Consider the following 26226-nt stretch of genomic DNA (forward strand, 5'->3'; position numbering starts at 1 on the left):
AATATGTGACCTCAAATTCTTGCTCAGTGACCTCTCCCTAGGGTATCAATCTTGCTGTGTCTCAGACATGCCATGGCAGCCTGACCTTGGTTCAGGCTGGCTTCTAAGGAAGTTGCCAAGATATGGGAAAGACCTCAGAGAAAGTTCAGAGGACAACCATGCATGCTCAGAAAGGTAAAACCACAAAAAAACTACCAGCTTAAGGATTCAAGAGGAAAAACATCAATGTGTAAAAGCATCAAAGCCCAAAGAAGGTGCCAGACAGCAATGTAGAAACAAGGCAGACTTGCTTAAAGGGGGAAAGAAGGGTGGCCCTCTTCCACCTCATTCACAGCTGCCTGGCCAGCAAAGACCCATCAGATTCCTGTTGCAGACCAGACATATTCGGATATCTAGCCAAGGAGTTCATAAAATTCTATGTGTCTTTTATATTTGTGGACCAATAAACACTCACTTTCTTGTCTTCAAATGCACATCTCACTTTGATTCTGTTTGTACACAGTAGAAGCTGCCCCAAAGTGACCCACAGAGAGACAGTCACAATTGCAATGGTGAATGACCACAACTACCTTAAGCAGCCCAGTTTAAAGTAAGATTCTTTTTCTTACAGTTTTCCACTTCTTCTCTTACAGCAATAGTGTGAGCTTTAGTCAGAAAACCTGTTTTTAATACCATGCCAGAGTAAGCAACTTGAATTGAAATGAGTCATATTATCAATCAAAAGGTTATCCAGCCTCCAAAAATAGAGTACATGTACATTCTCCCCCCATAATTTTTTGTAATACTAATTGTCATGTAGGAATAATTATTGTGCAGATCAGAAGTGACCTAGTCTATGGCTTGCTTAAGCCTGTTACACTTATACATTATTAATGATGTTAAAATATTTCTGAGAAAAATTATGCCCAAAGGAATATCTTCAATTTCCCACCGCACGTAAATGCATGACCAGTTTTCCATCACTACAGTTAGGGAAATTTGCCAGAGCAAGAGCATTTTGGGAGATGTATTAATGCAATGATTAGAGAGCAAGAATAACATTTAAGAGGAAAGTTCAAACAATCTCCTTATTTCCAGATGACATGCAGGCCATTTAATCATAATTTTGAAATATTATTATTTACCAAAATGAAAACTAAAATATGAGGCAGAAAACTATTTTCTCTTTCACATTGCTGAGTAATTATGCATCATGTAGGTTTTGATTATTTTGATTATAAGTAAGGTAAACAAGATCAATACAGTTTCAGAAGCTACAAATCTCACCACTATATTTTTATCTCACATTTATAATTGTTTACATATTATTACTACTTTTAAACAATACAAGAAGACAACAGCACACATCAACAAATACAAGAGTGTAGCAAAATCTATGGATGTTTATGACATTTAATTAATGATTTCATGCATTCAGCAAAATACAGCCACAAACACCACATCTTGCCTTCTCTATTCTACTGTCCAACAGCTGTCTGTAGCGATGCACATCACCATGGCCATGTCTTGCCATCATGAGTCTGTGTCTGATCCTGACCCCCACATGCCCACAGGCCCATGTCCTGCCCCAGCCTCAGCCTGCCCCCAGGGAGATGCCTGATGCTCGGGGCTGGGGCTGCCCTTGTGCCCCTGGCTGCCTGCTCCTGACTGCCAGTCCCATGGGGTGTCCCTGCAGTCCCCAGGGAGTTCCCAGCCCTCTCTGCACCATGGCAGTTTTGAACCATGTTCTCAGGATCTCTGGCTTTTTTGCTACTCCCAGCCCTGTGCTTCCTTGTACACAGGTACCCACTATGTGCTTCCTACTGCCCCATTTCCAATTGCTGCCACTTGAGCATGCACTTCTGTCCCTATAGGACACGTGAAAGCACGACACGAGCCACCTGCTATTTGCAAGGTAAAGAAGAAAGTTTATTCTCCGACTCCAACTTTAATACTTTCCCAAAGGTGACATTGGATTGGAGAGTGAATGGGCCACCTCTCCAAAGACATTGGACAAACCACTAGTACATCAAGTTTCTCCACCCCCCACAAAAGAAGGTAAACAATATGTTGTTTATAGAAATTGTGTGGGAAAGTTCTCCAACAGAATGTAAACTCAGAAGGCTTTAGAAAATCTTAAGAATCAGGGTGACAGACTTCTGCCACCTGCCAGTTTTACAGTTCATCATCCCTCCCTTTCTCCAGCTTTAATTCTTGTCCCTTTTTTGCCTTCCTTCCTTCTATATGAGCTTCCTCCTCCTCTATGCCTTCCTAAGTCCTGCAACCTCCATGCCTTGTAACCTAACCACCTTCACCATCATTAATTCCCTTAAATAGCCTAAAACCACATATGGAAACAGGGCCAAGAGTAAGTTGGCATGAGATGTTTATTTTGTTTGTTCCCTCAAACAGATTTGGTCAAATCTCATTATGAAACACTGTCTTCTGTAATGAATATTTATTGCTGTTGATTTTTGTGCACAACTGAGCCTCAGCTTCCCCGCTGTGGCCTACAGTCAGACCTGAATCTCAAAAGGTATGGTTCTGATTTGCCTTTAATAATCAGATAAAGAGTAGCAGCTTGCACTCATATCATATTTTATGAGAGTTGCCTAGTTCTTTACTACTCCTTATGTTAGATACTGATCTATGAATTAAACAACTTTCCTACTGAAATAAGACATCTGTGCAACATAATGTACATCAACATATTTTCAACATATACATATATATTCACACATAATATAGCTTCATACAGGAAGGAAAGAGTGCTACCATCTTCAATAAATACTAATTTAGGGAACAGTATGATCAAAGTGTTCAGTATGATTGTGTTCAGAAAGCTGAATTCGCTATACTTCTTAAAGGAATTCTGAAAATCTGCAACTACCAAAAAATGATCAGGTTTCATTACCCAGGTAATACCCACATGATTACACAAATGCTTCTCACCACAGTTTGCTTCACAATATGCATTTAAGAAGGAAGTTTCAAAATGAGAAAAAATTATTTTCTCAGTCCACATCATGCTTCTGCTAGCACAATTTCTCTCAGGAAATCCACCATATTTTGGATGCCATGAGACAACATTCACCTCTTCATCTTTGAAGAAAAGGAAAATAAACACAAATGTCCTTTGAGAAAGAGCTCACACAACAGCAAACACATGGTTTTACAGATAAACCCATTTCTATATCATTATTTTTCTTCATCTTGTTTTTATTCATATTCCAAGTTGCAAAACACAGGTTTAATTATTTATTGTTGGGAAGCAAATACACAATCATCTGAAAACATGTAAAATCCAACCATAAAAAGGGATAAACTGAGTATTTGAATAGTACTGACCTTCCCATTAATTGATCATGTTGGTTTTCCTAATTAAAGAAGAAATGCGTTTTGGAAGAGTTTATTAGAATATGCAGGTCCTAGTTTAACTTCTAGAATAGCATTTTATTTCCTTTCATTAGGTGCATTTTTTTTTTTAATTTAAAACCCATCTTTGTGAGTCTTCACATCAGAAATGCTCATCTGAAAGAAAAAGATTGAAATAAGTTTCTAGGCATTTAATTATAAAGTTTTTCATTGCTTTTGCACCAGTTGCTCTGTACTACAGATGGTTTCTCGCAGAATCCGCTGGCGCAGGGAATTGCTGAAGGGCAAAGCAACCGAGTAGCCCCACTTACAGCTCCAGCCTCTCAGAGGGCTCTTTCAGAATCTGCATGACTGCAGTTTATGGCTCCTTGTTTAATGCATATGAAGGATGATCAAAGGAGCATAAGAAGTGGCTGTAGAAATAACTAAACAGAAGAATAAAACCAAAGATCTCCATATAACTGATAAATGGTGCTGGTAAAAGGAGGAAACAAGAATGAAAGGAGGAGACCAGAATGAAGCAAAGGAAATCTGGTTTTGATCCTCCTTGAGCAGGGAAGTTGGACCAGATGACCCACTGTGATCCCTTGCAACCTGATTGATCCTGTGAAAACCAGAAGCAAGATATAGAAAGTGATACAAGATGTGCAAAGATCTAGGACTGAAAAAGGTAAGCAGAGACTAGAAGAGGATGTCCTGAAATTCGAACTAATGAGGCACAACCACGAAACACAAAAACCTGCAGTTACTATTTTATTACAGCTGTACTGCAGGCATGAAAGAGTATAATTCAAAAGTCTGCCAACAGTGCAGACTTATCTTGACACAGAAAATAACTGCACACAGATTGCACAGAAGAGTCAAACTGAAGAAATTACCAGCTTGATCTTAAAAGATAAACAAAATATGGGTCAATGAAATTTCTTATCACCATTAAGAGTGGTGAACAAAAAACACATCAATAAATGAAAAAAATAAGACTGCCTGTCCCACTGTCTCTGCAGAGCTCTTTGCAGCAAAGGATCTGCTCAACCACTGCTCTCCCAGTTACCAGCTTGTTGCACACCTTGCTCCAAGTTTTAATTTTTTCTATTCTGTGTTATGTAAGGTATGTAGGAACTACAGGGCTCAACAGCAGCCATAAAGGTACTGGGTATTTCATCCCTGCCTTAGCCTGACCCTAAAACACAGATATGCAACTTCCAAACCTCCAAACCCCAGTAAGGTGAGGCTGTTTCTCAGTTCACTTCTACCTCTTTAAAAACCACAGGGCTACTTAGATAACCTGAAACACATTAACTAACCCACCCAAACCACAAGCAGCCAGGCATTTTGGAGATCACCTACTCACAAATCAGTCAGAGGAAAGACTAACTCTTATAATCTTTGTCATAATTTTCCGTGAACCAGCACACTTTAAATGTCAATTCAAAATTTTAACTATGTCTAAATATTTTAAGTAATTCCATTTTTATCAAATGAGGTCATTTAACCTTTTAAGGTAAATGAGTATCTTAAGTTCATGCTTAGAAGTTCCCCTCTAAGAGTTTAATATTATAAGCACTCTGGGGGCAGATAAACAGGGAAGCATCAAGGAATAAAAGATTTTTTATAAAAAAAAAATAGTGGTAGAACAGAAAGTAAAGAAAACATATGAAAAGAATCTCAAAAATAATGCATTTAAAAGAGTAAGTTTTTAGTAGCTTCCTTACCTTTTATACCAAAATAACAATGAAGAAATGTCTCAAGTGATATTTTGGATACAATTTTCAGTTATCTGAATGTGTTGCTGCACTGTCTGGTTATCACACATCACTCTAACTGAACTTCCTTCAGCACACTCACAATATTCAAATTTACTTACCCTTCACACCAGATTCTGTCACAAAAGTCTCCCTGCTGCCTGTGAACAAAATTCAATCTCTGATGTTTTGAAATAGGATCTGTCTCAATCTTGCCAAGACTGAATTGCTTTCGATTGTTACAAAAACAGAGGTGGAGGGGGCTGAATTCCTCTCTTTGGAATTGAGCGAGATCAAGTTTTTGAGAGTTTGAGTCTGACACAGGCTCTGGCGTCCCACCTTCCTCAAGCCTCAGCAAAGCCCTCAGTAGCAGCCCTTTGTTTTAACAGCTCTGACAAATAGCTCCAATTCTATATGCCACATATGAAGCCTAACCCGTATGCCAAAGAAAAGCATACTTTGATTTTTAATGCTTTTTTCTTCTGTCAGCAAACCATCTTCCCCTTAGATTCTGTAAGTGGTGGCAGATGAATTTATTTTATTACTTAAATACATAGTATTAGTAAGTCCTTCTAACTGGTCTGATTTTCAAAAATGTTCCTTTGCATTTGCAAGCCAAGAAGAGATACCCAAAAAGAAGAAAATCATGTGCATCATACACCACATGTTTATATTCTTTCAGACTTAAAGCAGACTTCCTTTTTGATAGAGCTGCTACACAGAACCATGGAAACAAGTTCTAATTCTATTAAAATCCAGGCAGAATTTAAGTCTTTTTATTTATATAACCCAAGAAAATTCTTTGATGGAATTACATTTTGAAATTATGCCTGAATGAAAACTAAATGGTTTACAAGAAAGTCATTCTTAATACTTAATGCTGTTCATCACCAAGGCTTTTTTTTCTTTTTATTTTTTTAATCAGATATAAGAAAATCAGAATTTTCAAAGTCAACTTTCAAAAATATGTTTTATTTCTCTCTGTAGGTCTGCTCAGGCCCAGGTGTTTTTCAGTAGGAACTTCTATTGTACCAAGAGATTTTAACCAAATGCCTGGTTTAATGATGAAGTCAGAGAAAAGCATCTAAAAGTAAATTTTCCTCATGTATAAGACAATTTCTTTTCTGGCAGATGGTAGAAATAACACTACAGGAAATACAAATGAGAGAATAATGGTTAATAACAACAAAATGTATAATCTAATACCATCATCTTGTTTGTTCTGACACTGTTTACTGTACTGTCTACTACTAATTGTTACTTTCTACCATACCAGAATAGGCAGGAAATGAGCTACATCAAAATAGCAACCATGGCAATACTTCGACCAAAGTATCATCCCAATTACTTATCACTTCTCAGTGTTTCTTTCCATTCAAAATAAGTTGTTGAGCCCACCTTCCATTTGGAAGTGAGGGACAGGAAAAATGGTAAATATAGGATTTGCATAAAAATAGCATTTATTGTAAATTTGCCATTATAACCACAAAGGCTTTAATTAGACTCGCACAGAAATCAGAACTGGCCCCTGATTATCTTTGTGGGTAGGAAAAGATCCACACCTGCCAAATGCAGAAGAATGCAAGTATATGCATTTATTTTTATTCTTGTAATTTTCCAGTTTCACGTGGCCATTCTACATTTTTTTTACTGATGTCTGGTTGCCTGCTCAGTATAAACTGGCTAATGCTGATAAGCAGATAGAAAGTAATGAGAATCTTGATGCCATTTTATTGCACCAAAATGCATGCTATGTATAAGCCTTGTGGGGGTTGAAGAACAAAACACAGTGAGCTACTGTGAGCTACATTGTAACCAAAGCTTTTTTTCCATTCCTTAAAGAAGTATTGGGTTGAAGAATTCAAAGTTATCCACTCGTTAAGTTTTGTCACATCTGAAAGATGTTAAGGTATCTAGTGCTGTCCAGAAAGCAAGAGCCTTGCAGGAACAAAATGCTTTATGATGCACAATTATTCAACTATCACATAACTTGTATTTTATGTTCATTTCTAGTCACCACCTACTTCAGAACTGGGATTTGGGAAAATAAGTAAAATTCTGGATTATTTTCAAGAGCCTAATAGATTACACAAAATACTAATGAAACATGCAAGTAGCTGCAAGATGCTAGGCAGGCGCTGGCTATACACAGGGAATATGGCACCACCCAGTGGGAAGAGCACTACATGAAACATCTGCATTAAAAGAGCCATAAAGAAACGTAACTCTTCAAGGTTTGCTGTCTTTTTAATTTTATTTTTTTAATTCAGGTTTGTTTGTTTTTAATAATGGAACTGCTACCTATTTTCGGGATCTGTAGATTAGCTTTGGAGGAAAAAAAGAAAGGGAAAATTAATGGATCTCAGTTACAGAAATTAACATGGTATCCAACTGTACTTCTTAGAATGGCTTCAAAAATTTTATTTTGCAGCTTAGCCCCAAATATTTTTCATTCCATTAGAATCTCTCCATTGCAAATGGCAACTAGATCTTACCTTCTCATAAAGCCTCAGAAGAATCCCCTCCTTTTAATGAAGATATTACAGCTTTTTTATCCAGAGCTGAAGCCAAAAGTCTGATTGCTTCAAGCTTCAAACACTTTAAAAGTCAAATTTTAATATGCTTAACCATCACTGATGTTTTCAACTAATCAGGTGCTCAATCCTATGATCAGAATTTATTTCTGATATTTTCACTGGTTGTACTACAGTGATGTGAAAACCTTTATTACTCCAAAACTCTACCAGTCTTTTGGTTTATACAAATAGGCTCACAGAAGTGTGAACTGGAAATGTTGGAAGGCCAACATACTACAGGCTGAGTAACATAATTGTATTTAAATTGTACTGTATTGTATCATTTGTCTTGCAAACAAGACATCTTTTCTCTCCTCCTCCCTCCCCAAAACTAGAGATGGAGGTTTTCTGTAAGAATTAAGGCTCTGCTCACCTGAACAAATTACTAGAATATAGGCTGACTGTGCTTTGGAACTTTCACTGGTAATACTGGATCTGGCAAGCTCCAACTCCACCATCTAAATTAAGAGCTACACAAAAATCACAGAATAACAAAATGGTTTGGGTTGGAAGTAGCCTTAAAGATCACCCAGTTCCCCAGGCAGAGACACGTTTCAGTAGACCAGGTTGCTCTGGGCCCCATACAAGCTGGCCTTCAACACTTCAAGGAAGGGGCATCCACAATTTCTCTGGGCAACAAAGGGGCAATATTTAACAGTACAAGCTTGTGTATGTACTACAGGCTTATGTAGGTTTTCTATATAATTTATTTTTTCCCTTCCCAAAAATACAAAGTGTCAGCAGACTGTATTCCATCCTCTCAAAATACAGTTTGGGGCATACCTCTAACAAATTCCCTGTCCTTTTATGCAGCATGTTTCTTTATTAGTTCCTACAGTTTATTTAGATGAAAGTATGGGGATAAAGGCACAGATGAGTCTTCCATCATAAACTCACAAAAACAAACTCAAGCATAAGTTTCATCTTGTATTTATTTAGTTTTGACAGCAGACACAAAATACTTTTAGTTTCCAAGCTGAGAGATGTTAAGTCCAGTTTTGAAGAATCAACACAAAAAACAAAGTACACAGACACAGGTGCACTTGGGGGAGAAAAAGGTACATACATGAATTTAGCTTTTTTTCTAATTCCCAGATTCTAAAGCTCAGCATAACCAACCTGTTTCGACAGCATATACAAAGAGACAGCATATCACAAACCCTCCTGGATAGCAGGCTTCAGCTTTCACAGTAGGTAAGCAAGTACCAATCCTGAAGAAACCCCACACAGCTCATGTGACCTGAGCCAGAAACACTCAATGGCTTTAAGTGACAGGTCCTGTGTGCAGACCAGCAACATCTCCCTGGGACAGCAGAAGCAAGTATCTTCAGGAGCACAGGGGAGTCTCACCTCCCACTTTGTCCTCCTAGGGAGGGGAACTTGTTCCCTCAAGGCACATGCAACAACCCAGTGAATCTTGCACAGGCCAAGCCTTGCCTGAAAGCTTCCTACCAAAAGCCATAGAACACTGGCCTGTGACTTTGACTCTTCTAGCCCACATAAATAACTACCTCCACTTTTATCTTTCAGTCTTCCCCACTGTATTGGAATGGCTGAAATTTGTACTCAAAACAGATGATACATAGGTATCGTACTATCACAAAAACAATATGCACTGCCAGTGGAATTCTCACACACGTATGTGTCTTAGTAAAAAAGATGAAGTAATTTTCTTAAATACAGCACATGATTTCAACATCCAATATATGTAAACATCTGACACCCCTAATCAGACTGACATCCATGGACTACAGTTTCTCTGGTTACAGATGGATGCCTCAACTCATAAACTTAGAGCAAGTATCATTCTGCACTTTCCTCTATCCCTCACAAACATGTCTTCAAAACTGCAGATGTTCTGCAAGAGCTAAGTGTTTCCCAAAGCCCATTTTAATTCTAAACACACAGGATACTAAAGAGACAATGCACAGCATTTGTTCAGCACAAAAAAACACCTGTTCTTTTTTTAAGAAGAGAGTTGTCTTTTCAAGCTCTGGGTTTTACAAGAATAAACAGATGACAGACAAATTTTCATTGATCACAGTTAAAAAACCCCAAAAACCAAAAAACACTAAAACAGATTAAAAAGAATGGCAAGATTGCTCAGTTATTGGATAAGAAAATTTCCCTAGGCTTCCTTCATGCAATAAAGCAAGAAAAATAAATTTCAAGGTTTAAGCAAATTTGTACTTTCATGTAAATATCAATTGAGGAAAAAACTGTTGATATTAATGACTAATTAAAAAATTATTCTGCATTTAGACGATGTGCCCACTTGCTTTCTATCGTTCCTGGTAACCACTGAGCTCAAACTCCTGAGCATTCACAATGACAAGAACAAAATGCCAGCCAGGTTAATCCTAAAACTGCAAATCTGCCAAATCAAAGTATGTTTATTACTCTGACTACATTTCCTAAACGTGCTCCCTGAATAGACAACAATTTGAGCTACCACTACTTCCAAACCAGAACATAACCATCAACCTTCAAATTGATGATTCTCTCTAATTATTCACTATTATTTCTATGAAATTCTAATTATTTCTATTTCTACTATTATTTCTAAAATCTGTGTGGTGAGGACTGCTTTATATACCAGTATCACTGTCATATTATGTACAACTTGGCACCTTCAAAGGGACCCAATTCTGCTTCCTTGGACAGATGTAAAGATTTTTATTCCATAAATTCACTTTTCCTGCAATTCTGGAAAAGAAAACATGGTTAAAACAGGCAGAATATACTATTTGTTTTAGCTGCTAAACAAAACAATTACTATTGTATGAGGGACATAGTCCTTTATGATGTAAACTTCTGTGAATGTAGCATTTACATGAAGTCTTTTATTAGCATGAAGAACAAACAAATGCAACAGTTATGACAACATGCATGTTTTAGTCTACATGACAGAAAGGCAGTTCAGAAATGTGGTATGTATTCTTAAAATGGGTGAAGAGCAACTGCTCTACAATGTGTTATTTTGGTACATGGATTATTATGCTATGAGTTAAAAAAATACCCTCACAAATTACCAAGTGATCTATCTTCCTTTCACTAGGTCAGACCATTCCTCAGTTACAGGAGGTATATTTAGAGTTTTATTTGACTCAGGAAACGACTGTCTCAGTGTTCCCTTGGATTTAAGATACTTCAGTATACTAAACAGCATATGGAAACTGACCAGTTATTCAATATTTGAAAACACACAGAAAGAGGAAAACACGGTGGAAGTACTACTGAAACAGCAAGAAGACTGGAAAAGCTGTAACTAAACTTCTCCCTGTGCTTTTCTTTAAGAAATCAAAATAGCAAAATTTACCAGCCTGAAAATGCCATAATGACACATCACCTTAGCGAAATGAAATAACTACACCATAGTGAATACTAGGAGATCCTAAATTCTTCACTTCTGAGGAAGAAACAAAACTTCATGACAATGGATGCCTAAAGCAAGGGGGTGGGGGGAATGAAACTGTTTCAAGTAACTTTTACCAACCTATAAAGACAGCCTCCTGTATTTACCCGCCTCCATCACACAGCCAAAAAACACTTGTGTTTGCGAGCACCCACGTCACGAGAGCCGCGACAGCCTGGGCGGCTCTACGTGCACCGGCGGCTCCGGGGACAGGGAGCGGCGGGAGCGGGCGGACGGCGCCGCAGCGGTGCTCAGAGCCGCACCGCCCCTCCCGGCGGGGCCGGGCACGGCCAGGGGGTCCCTCCGTTACCTTCCCAGAGGAAGTGGCCGCCCTCCCGCCGCAGGAACTTGTACCAGAAGGGGCTGGCGGCGTCCTCGTCCGGCAGCGCCACCTCGGCCAGCCACAGCGCGGGCTCCTGGGCGGGCAGCGGGGCGCTCGGCCGCGCCCGCCTCATGGGCACGGCGCGCCGCGGGTCCCACTCGCCCAGCTCCGGCCGCGACCCGGCCACCAGCAGCTCCGCGCCGCCCTCCGTCACCCGGCCGGGCAGCACCACGCCGAAGCGGAACAGCATCGTACACAAAGAACGGCGCTTAACCGGGAGCTCTGCTATTGCACAGCCGCCGCTGGCAGGCCGCCCGGGCCCGCCCTTCCGCCGGGGCTGGGGGTCGGACACCGGCCCGGAGACCGCCCCTGGCCCGGACGCTGCCCCGGCCACCGGCCCTGCCCTTGCGGAGCCCGAGAGGTGCCTCCTTCGGCCGGGGCTGCTCCCGCTTGTTTCGGGCGCTCGGCTGCCGCACGCACGCTGCCGGGGATCTTCCCCTCCGAAGGGGAGTTGAGCAACACCGAGCCTCAATCGCCTCCTAAAGTGGGGATGGAAAATCCCCTCCGCAGCTAAACACTGGCTCTCCTGGTTGCCAAAGGCTACGCGTCACGTATGGTGACTGTAACAAGGATTATTGCTGCGTTAAAGGAAGCCATTGCAATTACTGCCAAGAACTCAGGCTTAATTTAGCGCAGCAAAGACATCATTGAAAATTGCCGTACTTGCAGCTACGAACAAGGACTGGCTGCAAATAACGCTGTAGTGTTCATGATGTTTATGTCTTTCCCGCTGACAGCCAGCCAGTCATGGTGAGAAAATAAATGTGAAGTGCTGAGGGAGGTTAGAAAGCTTTTAAAGAAATCTGGAGTTCGCTGCACGAGTTCTGTTTACGGCCAGAAGGGGAAAATTTGGCAACTCCTACGCGTAGCAATACTAAGGACTTAAAAAGACTGAGGAAGAGGATGCAATCCAGCCATTTAATGGGCGGTCCCTGCTTGAATACACCCATTTCAGAAGCTTTTAAGGACAGAAAAAGAGAAATGGTAACTTTATTTAGGTCAGGTTCTGGGAACAGGATGAAGGCCTTTCAATGAGTCAAAAGAAATCCTGCCTCAAGAGATGGCTGTTTGTTTCCTTTATGCAGGGGTGATGACACTGAAGTGTATGTGCTGCCAAATTTATTTTTAAGAGTGCTTTAGCCAATTTTCACTGATACTCATTGAACTTGTGTAAGTGATATTCTACCACTTTTCCAGACATAACCAAAACAAATGAAATTCTCACTGTCCTCCATTTCTGCTGGCTTTACTGTAGCACTGCTGCTTTTGTGGAACAGTGCAGCACATTTTAATTTTTTTTTCTCAACCTTACAGTTGAGCTACCCATACCCTGTCTCATAATTTCAAATATCTAACTCTTTACCATACACCCCCATTTTAGCAGCACGAGACAGAATGTAAGAATTCTGGGGTTTTATCCTAAAGATCAAGCATGACAGGAGTCCTAAAACCACCTCAGCATATTGTGTCTACACAAAACCATATGCTTCTGTTCATTCCAGTCACAGCTTAAAAACTGCAGGATTCAATAGGGCATCTGATTGACAGTTTAGTTCCTGGCTGTTGTCTAAGCCCCAGTGTAAAGAGAGACCAGCAACATCCATCTTTGGACAAGACTGAACTGCTTTGTGCCTGTAAATATTGAGTCCTCATCTTAGACCTGTAAGCCTTGTGGAACAATAAAAAATTGTTCTGTAGACTCTGATGTGCCAAGTAGTATCTTTAAAATTAATTTAGTCAATTTCTTCTCCGGGATCTGCCTTAATCCATTTTGTGCCACTCAATATTGTGTGTTAAAGATGACAGAAAGTGGCCAGCTTGATTTCCTGACGTTTCCTCAAAAGCCCTAGTGCAGATAAGGGTTAGGTTGAGAGATCAACAGGAAGGGCTGAAAAACTGGATCTACTGATGGATCCTGCAAGACTGAGATAAAAACTAGAAATGTAGATTGGTTTGGGACATCCCATGGCTGGGTATAGTGGGAACAGAAGAGCAGTTTATATTGGTGAAATTGCAGGCTGAATGGGGGCTGTAGACAGGATAAAATTTATTAGCATTAGATCTGAGACTGAGGAGCTAAAGGTACTGTGAAGTTTGTTTTTGCAAATGTATGTTTTTTCCCCTGTTAGATTTGCATGGTCTATGATTTGTCATCTTCTAAACTGGAATTTCAGCTGGAGTAAAGGCAGAGGAGGTAGGGAGGAGTTCCACTTACTGTTAGTATTTGGGATTGAAGGAGTTGATGAAGTACTTCCACAGTTGAGCCACTGCCATAACCCTAAATTTAGTTTCAAGTGTCACCCTAAGCCTCTTAAGGAATTAACAATAGTTTCCTTTGCCAAAATGACCTGTTATTCTAGTACTGCCTGGCCAGTGCTCTTCCCCTAGTTCTTAACACTATTCTGAAACCTAAAAGCTTTCATGATAATCCAGTCATCTTTTACAACCACAAATTAAACATGACTATTTCCTTTTTTTTTTTTTTTCCACTATAGTAAGTCTTCCTTCCAACTTGGCAAGCCTTACAATTCCCATCAAAAAGCTTTGGCACAAAGGGGCAAAACCCCAATAGTTAAGCTGTTTTTAATTGTCACAAAAACTACTGTCACTCATTGATTCCTGTGGGAACAAGCTACCATCTTAGGGGTCTGTTTGCATTGCAATCATAAATGCTGTGCATTTGTGCCTCTCACAGCTGTTTAGGATCTCTCAATATACTTACAGCAGCCACTTGCTGAATGGAAGCCCCGACTGACCTCAAATCAAACAGTGAGCTAGCAACACAGTGAGGCTTAATGCCAAGTTTATTTAAAAGCCTTCAGTTTATTGTTTCTGCTACCATCCGAGGCATTTGCTAAAGTTGTTTCTAACTGGCAAAAAGGGAAGAATTATATGAAAAAAAAAGGACAGCCTATTTTTACACAGCATTAGTGTGCAAGAAGGGACTTGAGAGATCAGTTTCTGCAAGAATGACTTGCTTTGTGGAGTTCACCTAAATTGTACCAATACATAGTAGCCTTGTGTAATTTCTAGCTAATTAGCTGGCTTATTATCCAAAATTTGTGCAGGTAGTGGGGATCACACAGGAGGACTCACCGAGGCTGTGTACCAACTTAACATCAACCAACCATCAGTTATGCCTTCAGGTTTCTGCCTAACGGCTGTATCTGAAAGGATTCTACGGAGAAGGCTGAATGTCCAGAAATGTGACTTCATTTGCAGACATGTAAAACACATTTAAAGGCATTTTCACTTGCTGTGCACTAAACATTTGCAGAATCACAGTTCTAACATTCTGCAGAAGTCAAATTTCTTATGGTGTCTCTTTCAGAAATAAAATTGTCATGATATTTTTGTGAACCCAAGAGTTTTAAACCATTTGTTACATCCCAAAAAAATTGTGCAAAGTATTGCTGGCCGAAATTTTAGTGAAGACAGTAGTTGAGAAGTTTGACAGCATACTCCAGTTCAAAATTCAGCTTTCCAAGTGGAAAGTCATATTTTTCTTCACAGTTTTCTTATCTGCAAAGTGTCTACTAGGTATAGAGACAGCACACAGTTATCTGATCAATGTGAATACTACTAAAATGACAGCTGAAGTTAATAGTTCCATGCTGGGGTAGCCTGTGTCTGCAGTATAAGTGTTCTTCTTTTAGCAATTCCAAACTTTTGCCCCATAGCCCAGTTGCAGCTTGGAACAGCTTTATCTGTTATTGCTGTACAGTGATCTAAGATGGTATTTCCAAGTAGGGAAATCTGTAGTGAAGAGAGAGAGCTTGAATAACAGAAACAAAACACAAATACAGAAATATTTGGTTGGAGAAGGGAGGGAGTATTCCTGATTGCAAGTTGTGGGTGATGTTTAGATTAGCAGTGCTCCTTCCTAGACTTGCCTTTCTTCCCTTTTTAGGTCATTTTCTTTCTTGTAAAGATACAGAGAAAGTGTTATTGCAATTCCCAAATGTTTCTGCTAATTATAGAAAAGAGAAAAGCAGCACATGGCACACAGTCTTGCTTGTAAAAAGGCAAACATTTATATTATGTGATAAGCTGATTTAGATGTATTAATGATTTGGGTAAAATATTCATTGCTGAAAAATTTAGACAGCCTGTATTTCTTCAAAGAGATTGTGCTAAATATAAAAGAAACCTTATTCTAGTGCAAATAATTTAAGACCACTGGTTTAAGTAAAAGTTAAGTATTCTAAACTACTCAATCGACAGACCCAGACCTTCTAATTGAATTCTAACTGTCCTTCTCTTATCAATTCTGATAGAACTATGAACTAATGCTCTCACCAATATTTCTAATTTGACAATACAGCAGCTAATAAATACCTTTATAGACTGAAGACTGAAAGAAGACTAAGATTAAAGAACTTGTTAACAGATAAGCACTGCTATCCATAATTTTTAGTTTAGAGCTGTGTCAGAGCACTGATAACTGCATGATCCATTTTAGCTGCTTATTGCTAGGAGCAAACTTTTATGCAGACTTAACTACAGAAGTTCTGTCAGGAATGACCATTTCAGGAATTGTGTTGGAAAAATTTTCTGCAACAATAGATAGGACACTAAAGGAGATGGTTTCCACTTTTGCATGGGGGTTTGTGTAGCATATTTTTTAAACAGGTTGTTGTTTTTAGAAGTAACTTGGCAGTATAAATATGCAATAACATTACAGTAAACACTACAGAAATACATACAGGAATAACTGATCTGGTAGGTTTCTTTTTTCAACATCCAGTTAAGCTGTCTGCATCCTCCCCAGCCTCATATGCCTTGGGAGCTGGAAAAAGTTCCAACATATTTCAGCATGAGGCCCTTTTAGGATGTCCTAGCAGCCTCACCAATGTCCAGAAATGAACAAATATTGCAGACTAGTCCAGCACATGGCTCCTTTCCTGCCCAGAATGAGCCATAGTTTTTGGAGGGATGCTCCACATCATCTGTGGTACATTTGCACTGGGATGCTGTGACCCAAACCAGCCCAGAGTTCTGGTAGCCCTAGCAGGAACATGGCCCTTCTGCCCGGCACAAAGGGATGAGAGAGGCCAAGTGCTTACTCAGAGATCCAAGTACCTGGAGCTTCTTGAGTGAAAAACAGTATGTAGCAGTAATCATTACAATATTAACTCATTGTAAACTTCATTTTTTAAACCAGCCTATTTCCACCAATGTTATATCAGGTTTCTAATTAAAATGTCTACTTAAGGGAAAAAAGAAATGTTTCAGCTGTTTGGAAACAAGACAGTGTAAAAACAAATACTTGATTGTACGGAATAGCAAAACTTTATTTCATTAGTTAGGAGAATGCAATCTGACCCAAAACTTATGTGCTATTAAGTTTTAAGTAGAACAATGTGCCTGCCTTTTTTCTGGGGAGACTTAAATAATCCTTCCACTTTCAAAAGCCAGTGCTCATTGATCCTAATAATACACCCTCTGTACCTGTGCCAGGCTTGAGTGTTCTTGGGATCCCCAGCAAATTACTGATTGATAGAAAGTTCCTGTATATTATACTCCTGTGGCCATTTTAAGAAAAATTTAATTGTTTATTTTTCATTATGCAGACCTTTTAATTGCAATTGTTTTATGTATGACCAGCAACATTTCAGGAAGTCACACACAGCATTAGATGTGGAGTAAAAGGTGAGAAAAGCAACCATGGGAAAGGAAGTTTGACAAGAGAACTTCCTTCTCAATTTGTGCTTAAGCAATAGGCTTCTAGCTCCAAAATTGATTGGAATTTAATAAACAGCCAAAAAATTGGAAGTCTTGCTGACAAATCTGACTAGATTTTAGGTAATTTACTAATTACTTAAGTTATGACTAGATTTTAGGTAATTTACTAATTACTTAAATTACTATTAAGTAACTTAAGTTACTGTGCATTTACTGCATAATGATTAAAGAGCTTTGGAACAAAAGCTGTTTGGAACAGTAAAGGTTTCCCTTTACTTGTTTTTTAAAAAATTAAGCAAACTGAAGGATATTATCCTTAAAGCCATGGACCAGTATCACAAAAGGAAACAGAAATTATAGAAATGATTGTTCATTTAAGTATACAAGTCTCAGTGGTTATTATATGCTTCACATAGTACAACAAATCAAACTTACTGATGACTGACCCTACCAATCAATTTATTTTTCCAGTTATATTAAAAAAGTAAAAACATCTTAAAGCCTTTTTCTTAGACAGAAACTGGATCAAAATACAAATCCAGAAGTTATATTTAGATCAATACATGATATTTAAGGCCTAGGAAAAGTGGCAGCAGAAATTAAAAGAAAAAAAATTTAAAAAGAAGAGAAAGCATCCTGATCCATACCCAACAGCTCCACAACATATAAAAAAGAAGCAGTTATATCACCAGTAAATCTAATAAAACAGAGATTTAATGCTCAAGTGTATATAACAGCATATAGAATACCTTACTCTCTTTTTTTTAATATATGAATCTGTTGCTGTATCACTGCATCAATACAATGCATTGCTGCTTATCTTTCTGGTTTCACGTGTTGACCAAATTTTTCACTGCACATCTCTTTATTTAAAAGAATTTTTATTTTGGCTGTTTTGGCAAGCTTCCCTAAATTCACTTACCTGGCACACAAATAATCTTTGCTAAGAAACAAACACTATGTTCACCCAGATATAAAGAAACTCTTGGAAATAGGAATTGCAGTCTAGAATGAGAGTGTAAACAGTCTGCAACTTAGCAACCTTCCACCGGCCATGGCAACAGCTTGCAGCCAAGAACCAGGAGATGTGTATAGCATACTTTGCAGACTAGATCATAGACAGGGGACTCCTGTTACTTAATTTGGTATGTGTATGTTGCTGTGTACCATAGTAACCTGTTTCCACTTGAGCTCAAGCTCTCACACAGATGCCTCCTCATTAGCATGGCCTCAAGGTAATGGCACAGAAAGGTATTTCTGTGGCATCACCTCAAGGTAATGCCACAGAAACCACACTTGAGCTGTACTTGGCCCCTAAGTCAGCAGATGATCACTTGGTTTTTCTTCACCTGTTTGAAAGAATAATGGATATGGAAGATCAGTCCAAAACCAGATCCATCATCTTAATCAACAGTATTACAACAGCCTTGGAAGTACAGCGCACACTTCAAATATTCTATGTGTAGAATTACACTTGAATTACACATACATTGTCTTGAACAGCTATAAGAACACTTGAATTTTCAAATTACATTATCCTTCTTGGTGCTTACTTTTTATTCTTACTGTATTCAACTATAATTCAAGCTGTTCAAAACTTCTTATACCTAAGCCCTCTAAAGTGGTTTTAAATTTACTGAAAAATAGCACTGAGATCTAATTTTTAGAGATTCCTTATTGGTTTACTTTTATACATTAACTAATCTGCACTTTTCCATAAGCATAAGTTCTCAAGCTAAGATCATTAAGGCTTAGTGCTATATAAAATATTGTTGCCAAATGCCTTTTCTATTCTGAGATAAATCTAAATAGAAAAGATAACAGATTCATATATTAATACCAGGCAAAATTAATTTGGGCAAAAATGCATAATTCTCAAGTATTACACTCATTACCTCAAATTCCAGGTAAGTGGAATTATTTTCTTAAATTATCAGAATTAGTTTTTGCTTGATAGCAAATTTCATGTCTGTGAAACTTGTAGAATAAATCTTGATCTGATCTCTCACTTTTTAGGCTCCTGACCATAAAACAATGAAATGGGAGTCTTTAAAAATACATTTATATAGGGATTGTTGGAACTAGTTCCATGCAAACTTCAGCCAACCAACAGTTCTTTGTAGCATGTAGTAGCATATCATGTTCCAAGTTCTCAAGAACATAATCTTATTCAAAGAAGAGGTTTATTACACTGCACATATTTATGAGTAATTTAAATATATTACCAAATACAGCTATCCCACTGGCTAAAATATTTGTAAGGAGGAAAAGGCAAAGCTAATAGAGCTGTTAGCTGGCATGATGGCCAGTCTGGATTGACAGGGGCAGCAGCACAGTGAAGCACTTGATGTGCCACTATTAGATTTCCTTTGGAAGCATCCACATTTTAAGTGATTTAAACTGAAAGCAACAATTAAGCTCTGCATTTTCACTTATGTAAGTATGAATATGCAAATAAAATACCTTTATGATCAATGATATTGTTAGCATTCACTACCCTGAACTGCATTAAATGACACATCAAACAAACTATCCTTCAGCATTTTGCAAAGACTGTGGTGCAATAATTCAATCTGTTGCTTTCATAATCAGAAATTCTCAAAGTATCACTTCTGGTGTGGTGAATTTGACCAGTATTATTGCACAGTTCCTCCTCACCAGAATACAAGTGTATTATGTGAGGTACTGACTGTGGGTTCCAAGTATAACAGAGCATTTGTCTTACCTTTGCTTTCTGAACTACTTTGCTTTCAGCTGTACACACACTGCTTTCAAAGTACATAAATTCTATCAATATAAAACAAGCTAAACTAATTGACAGTGCTTTCTTCAACACTATTTCTAAAGAGTGATTATGAACACAAAAGACACATTTAATATTTGCATGCTGATCTCCATGCTCCTTTAGTCACTGCAGATACTTGTTTGTCTCTATCAGCCATCCTCCTGTGGGTTGGAAGTTAACAGTCTGGCAAGTTACTAGCATCAATGAAAAAAAAAAAAAAAAAAATCAAGCCTGTTGCCATGTGTGACCAGTGGAACAATCCTTGCTACAGCATGCTCAAAGCCAAGTACTGCAGGAGAGGTGGCAAACACAGACCTATCCACATCTGTACTAAACAACCATCTGCAGCACAGCAACATCAATATTTGATTCCAGAAGGATCCTATGCCAAACCAGCATGAGACTTAGACGTTTTTAGATCTAACACTGCAAGAGCTGAGCCCATCGTTAATTGCCTCCAAAAGGAACTGCACCAAGGTAGCATATTGTTTTGCAGCAACTCAGTTATATCTACCTTCTAATGCTTTTCCTTTTAATATTTTTAAGGAGAGACAAACGAGCATTCATATAATTTTGGTCTCCAGACCTTTGTAGGGAAAGTTAAACCAATCTTACTCAAATGAGGTTCTCCAACTGTGTTAAACACTAAACGTCACAAAGTAGGTTTTCCTCTCTTCGTATTTAAAAAGTATGAAATAAAAAGCACTGAATGTCAGTGCCTTCATTTGCTAGCAGAAAGATTCAAAGTGACTAGCAAAACCATTCTTTTTTTGGAAGTCAAAAGCTAAAAGTTTTTGAGAGGTAACAGATAAATCCACACCCTCCTTTGACTTTATTACCACATAAAGGATTATATACCTCTGGAAACATATATTTAATCTTCTCTGCTTTCAGACCATCTATTTTAAGCCATGGTATTTAACAGAGGTGGAAGTTTTAACTTAAGACTTTATGAAAATAAAATTGCTGTTTATAAAGCTATGCAAAATGATCTTTTAGATACATAATTTACACTAGTATGACTGTGGATTAAGTGACTCAGTAGGAACAGCCAATGGGGTATTATTATTTTTTGAACAGTGCCAAGAAAACTACAGAAATTAAGGAAAAAGGAAATATTGCAAAGAAGCTCTTCCCTGTCTGAAATACGCAGACACCAAGAGAGACTGATCCTTTTTCTACCGCTTCCCTCAGCCATGTTTTTTGCAAAGCTCTGTGGATTTCAGTAAAGCTCACAATCAGCTCAAAAGATAAAAGGAACTATTAAGCTTCATCAACTTGATTTGGGTACTACATACATTTTTTTTTGAAAACTGTAGTTCTCTGCCATTCAGAAATTATTGCAAATATGCCTTTTCTTTAGGGACAAGTCTTCTACTAGAGACCTATAAAAGGGAAAGCTACTGAATTGTTTCACGGCAGTGGATGAATGGCACACTATTACCTAGAAGGGGTTATTTCAGACCTGGAAAGTTAGTACTTTGGTTAAGAACTGAGACATATTTTAAGCAGCAACCCATGTGACCTAGATCAGAACATCCTGGAAACTGCATGAAAGTCAAATGAATCCTCTCATTTTCCCACAAACACTTCTTAATGTGAATTTAGTAACAGTGTTGTCATGACAGTATGTGAACATGTACAAATGTCTATGCCGTGAATATGTGTAACATATAAGCTACCAAACTTCAGATTGTTCTACTGAGACCAAAATCACTCAAAATCTGTGAAAAGTTGTCATGTATATAGTAAATCCATCTGGTAGTTACTGGTAGTCTTTCCTAAGTTCTGGTAAGGTTTATTTCTATACCACTAGAAAATGAGTGGTTTTATTTCACATTTATTAATATTTGCTTTGCTGTAGCACATCTTTGTTCAAACATTACTACCTGCATAAATTCAAGGAAATAGAAACCAATTCATTTGACACATTGATCCAACTAAGCATAAAATTAACTCTACGTGCACTTCAGAGAATTACTATAGTCATAGCTTTAGTATCTCACTTCATTTAAACGTGATTAGATCTATATAGTCCATGTAACAATAAATAGTGACTTTTTTTCCTTACAAGTTGCATTACGGGTAAGCTCATGAGAACAATTGCAATTAAAAGCTGTGTGGTCACATGTGTCTGGGGGCTGCTAACCCTTACTATGGGTGAGTCCCCATATAACAATCCTCATGATAGTTTCAGCTTGAGCACAACTCTAAAACTTTACCACCATGGATGCAAGTAGTCATTCTAACCTGGTCAAAATATGGAATAAAAACATAATATGATCTTCATACAACCATCAGGTACTTTGCTTGAGATCTGATGTCACATGGCATGCATCAGTTGGCCACTTGTTAAGCTTTCCCCAAGATCTCTTAGGTCACCACAGCTGCCAAGGAATAGTCATTCACTTTGTGTGTTCTCACTAAGTATCATAGTTAACAGTTAGTTGTTCAATTGCTGTCAACCAAGAGTGGCTTAAAGTTCAAATACGATGTTCCAAAGGCAGGCTGTGCCCTACCTTTAGAGCAGTGGTTTTTAAACCCACTTTTGCTGAGAGCATATGTGTGGTCAGAGCAAAATTAAAGACCAGTTATGACTTGCCTTAACTGTCAAAAACATAAATTACTCCAAAGTCTCCACTTATTTCAATGATTTCTTACTTACATTTTATTTCATCTATGGATGTTCTGGCCAACCTTATTTACCACACCTCTACACAAGGTAACTAATTTACATAGGTTTCTGTGTGTTATTGTGGGACTAGTTAATGTATTAGCCATAACACCTGCTCCTGCATAGACCCCCTTCCATGGGTGAAATCTGCCAGAAGCCATCTCCTGTGGGAGCTTTCTACAGACTGCAGCTCCCTTCAAAGCAGATCCACCTGCACCCCACTGGACCTTCACTGGCTGCAGAGCTGATACCTGTTCCTCTGCAGTCCTTCATGTGCTTGAGAAATGACCTGAGTTACCATGGTCTTTTCCACAGGTTGCAGAGGAATCTCTGTTCCCACATCAGGGACTTCCTGCCTCTAACCCTTTGTGTCTGCAGGGTTGTTTCTCTCAACGTTTTTCTCACTCTTCTCTCACAGCTGCTACACAGTGTTTTTCACAGTCTCTTAAATGTCCAGTCTCTTCTCACAGAGCTTCCTCCCTCTGGATGGTAAAATCAGCAAATTTGGGATCATTAAAGTTTCACCTGAAGATCAAAAGGACAGTAGAAAAGTCATATTGCCAATCATACAGCTTTTGTAAATGTGTTTTGTTTTGGCTTTGGTTTTCATTAAAAAGATGCACTTGCTTATCTACATGCAGAAGACTTCATTTGAACATAATATAGAAAGTGAGTTTTCTATTTACTTCCCAGGTTCTCCTAACAACCATTAATCAACAGTTTATACATTAAAAAAATATATCACTGAGGATTTTTCCAGTTGTTGGGGTAGGTTTCTTTTTGGTGTGGGGTCTTTTTCTTGGTTGATTTGGTTCTAACATTTAATACAAAGACTTCTTGTATTATGTATTTGTGTGTACCCAAAAAGGCCACCAGCTGAAAAATATGATTACAAGTTAAAACTCCATTTAACTGATGTCAAAGATGCAGGTCACTTGGATAGTCTGTTTTATCACAAAATATGGAAGCAATTTTTGTTGTATGCAATCCCATCTACTCAGTAGTCTTACTGCATTGTTAATTCAAGAATATGCTATGCATCTGTATATTAAAAAACATATGCCCAGTGCTGTACCTTATAAACATCTTGCTTCTAAGTAAAGCCACCTTACTTAGGCAACACAACATTCAGCCATCCCTTCCTCTTCAAATACACAAGTGAAACTCCGGACAGCTCATGTTCATAAACTGCTGTCACAGTTCATACCACTAATACCTTACCTTAACCAAGGTTCAAATCTCTTCAAGTAGCACATTATTTCCTGTTTGCTGCAAAGGCCTCCGGAATCACACACGGAACACAAATATATAATTAAAATACTAAAGAGAAAACAATATTCAGATGATTACATAACAACCAAACATTAACACTTCTGAACAAAGTCCAGTGTAGGTTCATACCAGGTCGTTGATTGTTCATTTGTTAACCAGTCACATAATCAGATTAGTTTTGTCCTGCAGCCTACCCCTGTGCTATGAATACTAATGGCACCCAACTTTCATTTTACTAGCACAATTGCCTCTATTTAAATCACAATAAACTTGAAGGTAGCTCTGCTGTTACATACATTAAAACATAGATTAGGTTAAAAAAAAGGGCAAATGTTAAATGAAAAGCATGTATCAATCTATTTTTTCTGCTCCTTTCTTTAAGATCTTGTAAAATTCTCAGTTCAATATGACATTACGATACTGTGAAACTGAAACAACTTTGCAAGCTTATTTAATCTTTTCCTACTGTTTTCCTGAAGCTTGTTCATTTTATGATTTAGATAAAATGTCAGCCCAGTTTAGGACAAAACTAAGAACCAGAACACTGAAATATCCTCAAGGCAGAAATCATATTTTCCTAATCGATTATACAAATCTAGCCCTAATGAAATTCTAGCTTTCCTATATTTTGCAGTTAAACTCTGTATATGTTGTTTTCCTATTACCTGAGGCTGTAAATCTACTGCTGGCTGTGTCACAGAATTTAGTCTGTCAAAATGGTAGAGGTGTGGACTTTTGCCATCATGCTGCATCTAAAGATGATTAATAACGTTTACTTGACTACCAGGTCATTAGTGAACTATACTGAATGCTATCCTAACTATACTGAATGCTATCCTCACATTCTCTAACACATTTTTGGTCTCTTTTTCTGGCAAATACCAATAAAAACCAAGCAGATGGATCCTCTGTCTCTGAAGTACATTACTTTTCTATCAGTCTTACCAAACACTGCCTCTGATACCACCAGCATGTAGAATCCACATCAAATATGTATCTTGCCTTCAGTAGTGGCAACTGCATTCAGCTTAACTAATATTTGATTCAGGAATGCAAGCAGTGCTTGGAGATAGTTTACAAGTAAAGCACAAGTAGCAGCAGGATAGCTCCTGCTATTATGGAAAAACTGGTAAATCACCACTGAAGCACAGCTGCAGCATATACAAGTCAAAATCCCAGCATTCTCACACAGTCTCTCAGAAAGGTCTGTATATGCTGGGACTCAATGCCTGAGTTCTTCTATCTCTTCATTCAGTTTCCCTCTTCAGTTTGGATTATTACTTCAATATTCATCACATGCCAAAAAGTCACGGTATGAGATTCCCATTCTTCAAGCTCTGCTTTACATGCCATAACTTTTTATTAATCCTATCTGATTACTACTTTTTTCTCAGTGCTGTAAACAACCGCTAGGTTCTGCTCATCTGAAGATGATCAAAGCTGCCTGAACAGACATTCTGACTAAAATAATTTAAATGTGATACTACAGCAGGCATTGAACTTCCACTGAACTTAAATCTCATTTTAGAAAATTACATGCAGCACAGAAGTTTAGCAGTAGTAATCTCAGAAAAACAATCTAAAACACAGGCAAATCCCGTACAATACTTTAAGCATCAAGAAAGTTAAAGAAAAATATTTCCTTACAGAGCAGAATATCTAATCCAGTTATGGAGAGAGAAAACCAAAATGTAGTCTGTCTAAAAAGTGAAATAGTCACAAGTTTTTAAGATTGAACTTAGTGCAGTATGGGTACCATTTTTATTTGTAAAGACTATTAGTATGCCAGTGTTAGCAAATGTCAGGGCAAACATCAATTTCTGAGCAGTCCTCTATTTGATGATGTTTTATATTTTGCCATTCCATAAGCAGTCTGAAATACAAACATTATCTAAACGCTCTAAATTTTTGTTTCTGTACTATTCTAATGAACAACTCTTAGAAGACGCTTTACTCACAGAACAACACACTGAAAATGTTCTTTGCAAACTAACAGCATATCATATTGATTAGACAATCCTTCCAATTTATTATTCAGAAAAAGCAGTTAGAACAAACCCACAAGCTACAATATGTGTCTTCAATGTTGTGTACTCAAATCTTTAATTGTGGAAGGGAATCTATGCTGCATAATACACCAAAACAATATAAATGGGTAGATAATCTGAAAATGAATGGCCAATCATCATACTGAAATTTGTATAAATATTAATAATTTCCAAATTGTTTGAATGTTTGTAAATAGTTTCCCGTACGTAACTTCACTTTTGAAGTACTTACTGAAATCCTATAGGCAGGCACTGAGCACCATGCTTGAACACACAAAGGCTGGGGATGAGCT

At 38.1% G+C, this 26226-nt stretch overlaps 1 protein-coding gene across 3 annotated transcripts in view; it reads right to left on the reverse strand.

Moving 5' to 3' along the window:
* Positions 1–26109, reverse strand: part of EPM2A (EPM2A glucan phosphatase, laforin) — a 50113-nt gene extending 24004 nt beyond the window's left edge. The window contains exons 1-3 of one of the 3 annotated variants that reach the window (XM_085575360.1): positions 11398–11521; positions 3328–3510; positions 2932–3081 (exon numbers count right to left, since the gene is read on the reverse strand). In XM_085575360.1, the coding sequence (XP_085431486.1) occupies positions 2932–3007 (76 nt within the window). In that variant the 5' untranslated portion in view covers positions 3008–3081; positions 3328–3510; positions 11398–11521. The other 2 variants (XM_021527004.3, XM_021527005.3) reach the window with 2 other exon arrangements.
* Positions 26110–26226: the final 117 nt, after the last annotated feature.

This window comes from Lonchura striata, chromosome 3 (genome assembly GCF_050655825.1).
Source record: "Lonchura striata isolate lonStrDom1 chromosome 3, ASM5065582v1, whole genome shotgun sequence".
Lineage (NCBI taxonomy): Eukaryota > Metazoa > Chordata > Aves > Passeriformes > Estrildidae > Lonchura > Lonchura striata.